Source organism: Mercenaria mercenaria, chromosome 17, assembly GCF_021730395.1.
Source record: "Mercenaria mercenaria strain notata chromosome 17, MADL_Memer_1, whole genome shotgun sequence".
NCBI classification, from domain to species: Eukaryota; Metazoa; Mollusca; class Bivalvia; order Venerida; family Veneridae; genus Mercenaria; species Mercenaria mercenaria.
The window spans coordinates 56,525,619-56,537,318 of NC_069377.1; the positions used below are offsets into that span (position 1 = coordinate 56,525,619).

The 11,700-nt window shown below is 33.6% G+C and overlaps 1 protein-coding gene and 1 long non-coding RNA gene across 3 annotated transcripts in view; one reads left to right on the top strand and one right to left on the bottom strand.

Moving 5' to 3' along the window:
- The window catches only part of LOC128550102 (uncharacterized), a 116,046-nt gene extending 110,265 nt beyond the window's left edge, over window positions 1–5,781 (bottom strand). The window contains exon 1 of the long non-coding RNA XR_008368059.1: window positions 5,644–5,781. This is a non-coding gene — a long non-coding RNA (uncharacterized LOC128550102). The remainder of the gene's footprint in view (window positions 1–5,643) is intronic.
- LOC128550101 (SAM pointed domain-containing Ets transcription factor-like) lies at window positions 3,490–8,752 on the top strand. Of its 2 annotated transcripts, none has more exons than XM_053528261.1 (6): window positions 3,490–3,612; window positions 3,974–4,041; window positions 4,300–4,726; window positions 5,713–5,910; window positions 6,118–6,291; window positions 6,651–8,752. In XM_053528261.1, exons 3-6 carry the CDS (start codon window positions 4,309–4,311, stop codon window positions 6,959–6,961), a joined length of 1,101 nt encoding a protein of 366 aa, XP_053384236.1. In that variant the 5' UTR covers window positions 3,490–3,612; window positions 3,974–4,041; window positions 4,300–4,308; the 3' UTR covers window positions 6,962–8,752. The 2 variants fall into 2 exon arrangements, with proteins under 2 accessions (XP_053384236.1, XP_053384235.1); XM_053528260.1 differs by having other exon boundaries at window positions 3,517–3,669.
- Window positions 8,753–11,700: the final 2,948 nt, after the last annotated feature.

The window sequence follows — 11,700 nt, forward strand, 5'->3', positions numbered from 1 at the left end:
TTTTTGAGGGCTAAACGCAAAGTATTTTTAAACGTCTTCATACTTCTATTGTATATACAAATTATATTTAATTACTTTGGAGGTAGGTGGACTTGGCAGCGTATTTCATCGCTTTTAATTGAGAGAAATGCCTAGATGTACGAAATGTATGTGCAAGTTTGTGTTTTTAAATACTTCACACAATGGCCACTTTATATATTTACATACAGGAGTTTTATTCCCAGAGTCTGCTTAAAACATTCTGCAAAATATTTTTTGTCTAAAAAGTCTTTTTTTTGGTAAAAAGAAATCTGAGGTAAGAATTTCAAATTTAGCAAAATAAACTAGCATAGATGCTGATTTTATGAACAAACACTATTATATTAGAATGTTAAGATGCTTATAGTAATATGATTTAACTTGGTGTTTAGATAACGTTTTCAAGTATTTGCAGAGATCTTTATGTAAAATGTACTTAAGCTGTATTTGAACACCACAGTAACTCTATAATAGTATAAATAGGGATTTAATCCATACTTTCTGTTTCCTAAGATATGCAAGGACATCTACTCTTAATTTCTTCATCGTTCTCTCTTCTGATTGGATAATAGGGATGTATGTCATATAACCGTTTAAGGGCTTCTTGAACCTTTAAGGAGCTGTATCTTTAGTCCCTTTGTACATAGAGTAAAAGACGCAGGACATGTCAAGGACAAGTTAGCGGAAAATCAAACAGTTTTTAACACAATATTTATGACATTAAGAATGCAAACACTGATTTCTTAAGAAATGAAGAGCAGGTTTTATTATTCTGACACTCAGTAGCTCTACATTGACGTCATGGGTTTTAATTTTAACATTGTTTTGGATCCCAATAACCCTACTTATTTTATTTGAGAGATATTGCTTTGTACCCTCAAATGTGATTTTTTATTTAAATAAGTACAAATAAATTCCTAGAACCACAAGATGAATACAGGATACCGAACAAATAGCGACACGAAATGCACACGCAAGATTATTTCATATTAAATTATCGACCTGAATGTTCTTATTGGAAACCAAAGAATGCATACTGAAATATGACTACTTACTGGAATGTCACTGTGGTGTACCAACAGATCTCGAAGAAGAACATGTGTGATAACTGTGATAGAAATTACAATAAAAGCCATCTGTGCTTCTTTACGCGAACGCTTGCAGAGCAAATCTCAGTTTTAATAAGAAACATAAGTACTGTACAACCACATCGTGTCCGAAAACCGACATGATTGCTGGTGTAAGGGTAATACTTGTACGGATCGACTAAACCGTCGTGTTCGAATCCCGGTTCGTGCCGGACGTCCTTAGATAACTAAAGATATGACTTAGTAAAAAAAACTGTTAACTCATCTACAACATTATTTAAAGCATGTATTTACAAGAAAAAATGAGCGATTATTCTAATCCTTATAATTAAATCTCTAATTACAAGTGAATGCATCGCCCTAATGCAGCGCGCGAGCTACCATAGTCTGTACATACACTAGTCTGTGTTCCCAGACTAGTGCTACCCTTGAATATATATGAGCCGCACCATGAGAAAACCAACATAGTGGCTTTGCGACCAGCATGGATCCAGACCAGCCTGCGCATCCGCGCAGTCTGGTCAGGATCCATGTTGTTCGCTTACAGTTTCTCTAATTGCAGTAGACTTTGAAAGCGAACAGCATGGATCCTGACCAGGCTGCGCGAATTTCTCTTGGCGCGGCTCATATGTTATTTATATTGTACTAAGTATATGCATTCAGGGAAATATCTGGTGGTTGAAAATGGTAATTTAAAAATGACTGAGACGGCATGGCACGGGTAAACATTTAAAAAATCAGGATTTGTAATACAATGTAACAAACATACGTTTGCGTCACGAAATATTATATCAAAACATGTGTCAAATTTTGTTACCTAATCAAAATAAATATAACTAAAAATCTAAATTTATTTGAAAGTACAGAGAACGTGGGAGCATTATGTTAATAATCAATTCATAAATACTTTTATTGTCGTTACTACCCGATATAGCTCTATGTACGTCAGTGTCCATGCTTCAGTGCACGATAATACGATAATCTTTACTCCCCTTTTTGCTAAGTGTAAATTTAGCCGCACGGAATGTTTAAATTATATACCAACAATAAAGATTATCTTACGTCCAGACCTACAAGAAATGGGTTAACGCGTCAGTGTGTAGGATGGTTGAAACGACCGAAGGACACAAAATACTTAATATGTGTTGGGAGATAGTGAAGTTTGTTTATAATTATGGTAATTCTACTTTTAAAGATATAAATAGATGGGCTAGGTCCACACGTTTAGGAAGTGATTTATATTTCTATATTTAGTAACTATCAAACTTGACCGCGATGCTAGATACATTATACTGAAATGATAAAAAAAATCATATTTTTTCTTTCTTATGTGCAAATGGCTTATCTACATATATTTTGAAAAATACTTAAAACGTTTCAAGAAGATAGTGTACAAGCCATTCAATATATAGTTACTTTGTCACATAACATCAGATATAAAATATCACTTTTTTCTCAATTTTTGCATTTAGCCGAGTAAACACCAGCTGAATTGACCATCGATTTATATAAAATGGACTAGGCAAATAAATCAACGTAGTCTCCTCACATATATAACGCTATTAGGCGATATGATATCAAAAATTATTGTTTGAACGGCATGAATAATGTTGGCTGTACTCTCGATAAAAGTACTTGTGTATCTGGGTCAAAAGGTAGCAGACGATATAACATAACATGGCGAGCCTTCTGAGAATTGTTTGTTACATAATGGAAATTAAAAAAAAACAAAAACAAGTCATGAGTAGACTGATAAGAAAATTATATCAAGTTTCTACAAATTGTCGAGCATATTCCATTATTCGAGTTAAAAATATACATAAAAAATAGACACCATTAGGCGTGTATATACATTTAAATCATATTCTACATATTGTTACAAATATCTCGAGCTTCTCATATTATTTATCATTTTGCAACATTTATCTGAAGTGTTACACGTTTCAATAAATTCTAAGAGAAAACAATCGTTAATTGCTTTTTGGCCGAACCATTAACGCGAAATGTTTATATTTATACTATAGATAACAAGTTGAGTCAATGTGTACGTCATACACAGTCATAGCCAATGAAAACGCTTGTTCTTTAAAGGGAAAACCCGGTCATAAGGTACTGTTAGGAGTTTTCTCACGGTATTTGATTGACCTACATCTTAATTAACTTGAATTTTATACAATTTGCAGTATTAAAAACTACCAAATTCATCTATATGACATAAAAATATATATTAAGTCATGCTTGCTTCAAATCCTTTTCTTTTTTTATTAAGTATGAATGTGTATACATAAAAGACTGGTAACTTTTATAAACATTTTACCCTAAAGCGCCTCCCGATTCGGCCCAATTGTAAATCGGAGTGTTTTCGTAGAATAGCGCAAAAGTGCGATATATAAAACCATTCAACATTCGAGCCAAATCATTTTAGTAAAAGTTAGTGAAGTAACAAGTTTGAATTTGGATTATTAAATTGCAATATTTGTGTTATACTATCTACTTATTAGTTAGGGTGAGGAAAAAAGTTTATCTTATAAAAAGAATACAACAAGCAGCTATAAAGCAATGGGTAAATTAAATGTGCTTTTGCATTTTTACGTGTTTGTGTGCGTCCTTCTGTGTGTGCTTAAACTAACTAACAAATTACTAACAATGCACTTTGATCTTTTATAATATATTGCACTGCCGTCTTTGTATTTATGGACTAATGCATTTGTTTTATGTCGCAGAGATATTGAAAAATAAACTACATGTGTGCGATTAATTTAGATATTAATCATTATGTCTTTAAATTTTATTTTAAAGTGTAATTTCATTTCATTTGGTTTAATTTCATTTATTTAATTTCATTTTGGTTTAATATGTGCTTTCAGGTTTTGAAGGCATTGAGCAATACTTGATAGAGGTAGAAAGACAGGCACTTAGTCCTATCGACCAAGAAGTGAGTACAAGTTAACTTATTACAACTAATGCAAACTATACTCGTATTATCTAGAAATGACTATAATAAAAAAAAAATATGCACCTCAAGTCAGATTTCTTTTTTCGTCAAATAAGCAGCAACTTAACAGCTTGTTTAATTTCTTTTATATCTCAGATTTCTTAGTTTATTTCATTGTGAAATGATTTGGTTATTGATCACTTGTGCTGTAACAAACGTTTATGCTACAAAATCTTACACTGAATCGTATCATCACAGGTACCACAGATGCTTTTAGACAGCTTAGAAGCGATGCAGACGGATCTGGAAGCGCCATCTACAGATTTTTATGCGGATGACTTAGATTTCAGAAAGTCGCCTATAACTGAAGTTCCTATTGCTGGGGAACAAGGTTCACCTTATCAGCCTGAAGAAACACAAGATTATTGCAATCTTGATGAGCGCAGAGACCTTACAATATATCAGAGGGATGATGTTTACATGGACCGAACAAGCGTTTCCCCTGAACATCATCTTTGTGATTCCAGTGTTCAGGATCGCGGGACGGAAAATTTGGAATCATTCGGTTATTATACAGTGTGCCCTCAAAGAAGAAGCAATCTTCAAGATCAGTTAACAACGAGAGCATTTGCAGTGTGTTTGCAAGATGTGGAAGACACATGCCGATGTTTGGGTATTGCACGAGGTAGGTCTTATTAATTTGTACGCTAGTTTTCAACTTACGTTATAACAGAAAATACAAATTTAAAACAGTGGAGTTTACTTGGCGAGAAAATATTATTATTCTTAATTTACAAGAGTTTTTTTTTTTTGATAGTAGCAACTGATACCTCAGTATCAAAAGCAAAACTAGAGCGTTCGTATTAAATTTGTAACTATGGCACAGTTTAACGACATTTTTTTTTTTTGGTTCACTTAACCGATGAGAAAGTTTTAAAAAATCTGATTGGGCACGCATGGTTGAAATCACGCACATGGGATTGATATCGTGGTCCGATTAACTGTTACCTCCTAAAATGTAGAATAATAGCCAAATTACTACTATTAAATTTACCTCCCGGCTTGTTTTACATGTATAAGTTTACTAAATTCAAGAATAAAACGTTCAGTTTCTTACATTCTCAAATCGCTTCTCAAAAACACCTTACTTATCTGCTGCTTACAACAATTACATATAAAAGCACTTTAAAGCAAATCAACAACATATTTTCGAATTAATTGTCTCTAAATTAGAGCATGCGCGTGGCTGGATACATTAATGTTTTAATCAGTAATCGCTTTTTCCCCGGACATTTTATTATTAAAGTTTTTCAACATATTTCAGAAAAATATTTTGTTATGTAAATGCAGGCTGTAAAAAATAAAGATAATAATAAATAAATAAATAAATAAATGCTAAAAATGATGATGATCATCATCATGATGATTAATGAGAAAACTCACTGATTTTATAATGATAATGATCCTCATCATCATTGTGATATGGAAATTATAAACCAAATTGATGACAGTGAACAAAAGAAAACCGTTTGGCGGTTTGCGTATGGGAAAAATACCTGGGCCCAAGGCTAAAAGGAATGTAGGTTACTTCTAATATGTTACCTGTTATCCGCTATGTTTTGTTGCTTCTGGTTGGCTTTTCGTTCACCAACGTGCGTTTTAATTTTTCAGATCCACTTCTGTGGACGCACGATCAAGTTCAGCAGTGGATCGTATGGCAATGCAGACAGTTCAACGTCCCTGAACCTAACATGGACATTTTCCTTGTTTCCGGGGCAGAACTTTGCATCATGAAAGAGGAAGAGTTCAGAATATATGCTCCGTCTGCTGGCTCCACGCTGTTTGCACGGTTGGAAGTTTGGCGAAGTGGTAAGTCACAAAATATTGACCGAGAATGTAGTCAGTTTCTCAGTTAAACATATTTTCGGCAAAATTTCACCACATCTTGAACCGTGTTTTTTTTTTATTTGCTCACATACATTTACACGTTAGAATTGAAACATAAATTCCGATACACATTTTGTCTCGCCAAAATCGATTAGGTACAACCTTGACCATATCCTCATTTTTTTGCAGTTGTCGAGCAGACGACCAGTCAGATATACACAGATGTCTTGCCAACACTTTCATCGGTGCCTGTGCCCGTGTCCCCAAGCCGAACAAGCTCTTCCGGAAGTATAAGTCCAGCACCCAGCTCCTGTAGTGAACCCGAAATTAAACAAGAAACTCCTGAAACTCATACTAAAACATGTAAGTAGAAAGGTTTCATGTTTACACACAGTCTGCATTGATAGGACGTTCTATTTAACACACGATCGTGGTTTGTTTACACCGCGAAGTTTCGAAATATGTAAAATGAACGTTTTAAGCGTATAATTGCAAGTTTGTATATATCTATTTCTTGAAGAAAATGTGTGATTCTGAACGAATGACTACCTCATTTGATGAATATGATATATATCAAGTAAGGAGTATGAACGAATTACAGAAAGAATTAATAGATATCAAGAGAATGAACGCTTTTTAAGCATTATTAAGGATTAATTGTGTGAAATATGAATGTGAAAAATGCAATCAGTAACTTATTTAGATCACTGTTTAAATGTCAGGTGATGACAATGATCGATTACCGGAAGAACCTGTACATCACCACCGGCAGACGATACAGTTGTGGCAATTCCTAAAACTTCTGCTGCTGGACGGCCATTACACAGACTGTATCCGCTGGGTGGACCGATCTCGCGGAATTTTCAAGATCGAGAATTCCTCGAGAGTTGCAAGACTGTGGGGAAAACGCAAAAACCGCCCTGCCATGAATTATGACAAACTGAGCCGATCTATCAGACAATATTATAAGAAGAACATAATAAAGAAAACGGAGCACTCTAAAAGACTAGTCTACCAGTTTTGCCAAATGTAAAACCGGACAGTATGTATGTTCTCAAACATATTGCGGCGGCACTTAAGCCCATTCCAACAAAGAATAAACTCCTATTTGAGCAAGATATTTGCTCAATATATATGGAGACACAGGGCATTTTGGAAGGGGTGGAGCATAAAACGAGGAAAAATGAAAAGACAGCTGGTCTGTTCTGATAATTCATATTCTGTACAAAAAAAACTGTTATAGGATCCGAATACAGTTGTCGCCATGTTTGGCAAAATGTGTATTTTTGTGCCTTTTTCTTTTAGAATAAACGTTGCAGTTATGAAAATAATAAGTGTTGGAAAAAGTTAGAAAATGAACAAATATTATTTCTGGAACACTGAAATTTACTTAAAGTGAAATATTCCTTTTATTCAATTATTTCTTTTCAATAAAATATTTTTTTTTTAATTCTTCAGCTGAAAAAAACATTGACATTCAGTTGGAAGCTGCAGAAAATGTTGTGAGCATTCTTTTAAATGAATTTTTGGGAAAAAACGCTAAAAATTCGAATTTTAATAGAGTTTTAATATTATAATAAGAAATATATTTTAAAACCGATTTTCAAATAATTAAAATGAAGAGTTGTGCGTAAACATTAGCTGTGAATAATGCTTTTTGCTATTATTCAAATAATTCTACACATGTCTAAGTGAATAATTTACTATTAATTCAGCAGTGAAACTGATCTTTTAAAGTATCAGTTGGTTTGCGGCATTTGTATTGCTGTTTTCTACTACCAAAGATGTTTTTCCCGAAGGACTCATTTCTATGTGAATGTTAACTTTCTGCTCGTTAAAATCTTGCCCAAAAATATATTCATATACTCAAATCGCATCATAGATTCATCGCACCCAAAACATCCATTTAAGGGTGAAAATATCATCCCCATCACACAATTTTCATACATGTGCAAGATTTCTGAAGTCCATACTTCGGGTTATCTGCATAATACATTATTGTTGTTTTTATATTTTGTTATATACATGATATATTACAATAGCCAAATATTGTCATATCATGGACACTAAAAGTGCTTTTTATTTTATTTTATTTAGAATAATTATGCCTCTTATTTCGCTTCAAACCTACTGTCTTAAGGTAGAAAAAAGTCGTGTAAAAATATTTTTTTTTGATCCGCACGTTAAACTGAGAAGGAAGTAACATCATTGTTTTCTAGCATTTTTTTTTTAAAATTATAGAAAACAGCAAATTCCCCTTTCATATAAAAACATGTAAATTTTGAGTCATGACAATATAGAAGAAGCTAGCACTTTTTGATTAAACACCTAAGACCGTTGTTTAAAATGAAACAGCAAAACATATGTCACTATTTTAGGTAATATCGAAGAATTTATATATATTTTCTATTTGGGTCAACAGTTATTTACGTTTTTTAGGCAGTGAATATTTGAAAAGAAAAATCAAGACCCAGATTTTGTAACAAATGAGAGTTACTGATTTTTTTCTGTCCTAATATCAGTTGGTTTTTGGTTTTTGTTTTGCTATTTTTCGTTTTTATTACCAAAGATGTTTTTGTAAGACATTCGTCTCTGTGTAAATGTCTAAATGTTAATCTATCCGAAAATATTTCAAGTAACTGTTTGTTATTTTTTGATAATAATTTTCAACAACTGTTTATACATACATTTTATCTATTATTATACGATGCTACTAACTGCCAAAGACATACTTTTATGTATGTTCAATGTACTGTGCCTTAGCTGTTAAAGATATATACAGATGTAATATTTTCTCAGAAAAAATAAATGAAAAAGACCTAAACTTTGTTTCATCATTTATTATTGTGTCAGTTCAAAGTCATACATACAGTTTTGCCTCAGTCCAGCCGGTCTCCCTCCAGAACTGTTTAGTATCCAGGTTTTTATTTATTTTATGGTAGTAATATTCCGAACTAAAGGTTATAAGTAAACCGTCACCTCCGCCCCCAGTTTTCACTTCACATGTATAATTTGTGCACTACTTTTGTATGCATTGCATTCTGTCTCATTTTTTAGTTTTAGATATTCTGATTATGGCGGTGCAAAAACGACTTAACGTTTATCAAGGGTAAACAAAGGCTTATTATAAAAAAGAAAAAAAAAAAACACCTAAAGATCACCTTACTTTTTAGGTGTCTGGTATAATTTCAAATTGAGAAGATAGTGTGTTATGAAAATAGTTTATATTTTATTACTAATCCACCCTATCATTGTGTACCGGACTTCCTTCGTTATGACAAAGCCAGAAGTACATCGGTATAAAAATGCAGCGAAAAAAAAATTTTTTCCATGAAAATCAGTCATAGCTATTGAAATAGCATTTTCATATAGAAGAGGTCGATCGTTGCACTCCTGTATTCCCGGAACAGCATCGAACCTCTGACAGAGGAGAATGTACAGGAAGAGATGATAATGGACATATTCCATGATATTTTATTGAGCTGAAACTATACTTTAGCAGGAATTTAACAATTGAACAACAATTATGCTCGAAAAAAATTTTTTTGGGGCGGGGCAGATGTAAAAGAGGGGTGGGTGGACAGCAAATGTATTTATTTTAGGCCATAAAGTGCAATACATTTATATCTGAGATGTAAATTTTCAGCATAGTCAATGAAATATTTTGACAAATGATTAACGGTGTAAGAATAGATTGGTACATAAAGGTACATCTACATGATCAACTCAATGATTGCGCAATGCTACTAAGTAATAACAGGGAATTCCCCGCCTGAATCCGTTACAAACCGCAGATATTACATGTGCTGAATGTACTAGCAGGCGTTGCTGATGAAATTGAAAATACCTTTCATTCATTTTTTGAAAGTATTTCAAAACGGCCTTTCGACTCAATTCGAGTACTTGCCCAGCTGTTCTGCCCATAACGGCACCCCCTCCCTATCCGCCTACAAAAAATAATAATAAAAGAAAAAGAAAAAGAACTGATGTATAAACTCGAGTTATCGTAACGCTAGGGAGTGATGTAAGAATGGTAAAGGCCACCGACTCCACAACATCTAGGGCTCGAGCCTCAACGATACCGACCTCTTACATTGAGAAATCTACACAGTTAGTATTTGGATAGAATATACACTCACTTGTCATCTGTAATGGCCACTACACTTGAGGCCATTACAGATTGTTGTTCTTCCTTGGAAACGACCACGTCAAAACGGTCATCTCTGAGAAAAAGAAAATAAAATTCACCCGCAGGAATGTACAGAAAAAAGTGAAGCTGATGAATAACAGTAAAGTGATCAGCAAACGGATTTAGACACTACTTTAACTTGAAATGAGCCGCGCCATGAGAAAACCAACATTGTGGGTTTGCGACCAGCATGGATCCAGACCAGCCTGCGCATCCGCGCAGTCTGGTCAGGATCCATGCTGTTCGCTTTCAGAGCCTATAGCAATTAGAGAAACTGTTAGCGAACAGCATGGATCCTGACCAGACTGCGCGGATGCGCAGGCTGGTCTGGATCCATGCTGGTCGCAAAGCCACTATGTTGGTTTTCACATGGCGCGGCTCAAATGTTCTAACTCGTTCAAAATATGAGCCTACTGGGATCGGAGCTATTTCTATCCCTAAAAAGTTAACAAAATAGTTCAATTACAGTTGAAAATTGAGGACACCCTAGTCATACTCCCTTCATATTCTTTCAGAACATTGTTCAGTAAAACCAGTATTTAGATGTCATAATTTTACAAAATAGATCAGAATTATGAAATGCATACAATATGGAATAATGACGACACTGGAATATGTCAAGACGTACTACGACTAAGTAGTTGGAGTAGTTGAATTTGAATTACATGCCCATCACCTGTTGATTAAAAAATATTTTAAAATTTTATCAGTCTGTTGACATTACTGGACCTCTGTTTAGACGTTTCTATAGTAACAAAACGTTTGATCTGTTTGTTAGGAAAGAAAAAGTGCACCTGAATATTCAACCTAAGATACCAATTTATAGGCCTTGACTTTAGTAAGAATGGGTGTTGGAACTTTGTGTTTTATATATTCGTAAAAGTATATGCATTATAAAGATCTAAAGCTTTACTGGATTTAAGTTTAGTACCTGCAGAATTGATACTGGATTCAATCACACAAGAAATAGAATCACTTCTCTTGCTTTTGAAAAACTGGTATTTTTGGTACAAAATAGTTTTTGTAATAGAATAAACGCCATATTTTAACAGTAACAAATTACTACATGGGATTTGTAAGTACGCATTTCTGAGTTTCAGTCATTTCTACTTGACTTTGTTTTACTTTAATGCGAAAAATCAAATCAACAAAAATTGCTAAAGTTCACAAATGATCAATACCTATACATACCATAAGAATGAAAGGCTGGAGCGCCATGCTAATTGCCAAATGCTGAATGCCAAAAAGTTACTACAAAATGCTTTTTGCCAAATGCATAATGTGAAATTTTTACTGTGAAACGGCACTTGTCAAATGATAAATGCTAATTGTTAAACAAAATATGACAATGCCTATTGCTAAAAGCTTATTCAGATAAGGTGCTAAATATATCAGTGGATGAATGCATCCTTTAAAATTCATTGGCCTTCGTTATGTTACTGTTAAAAACTTTTTTTTCCTAACTATTTACGAGTAAACAGTTTCGGTCCCATGTTCTCATTACTAGTAGAATATGTTACTGCTTAATTCAGACTGATAGAAAATTGTATGTTTTGAAATAATTAAAAGTTACATTCATTAGT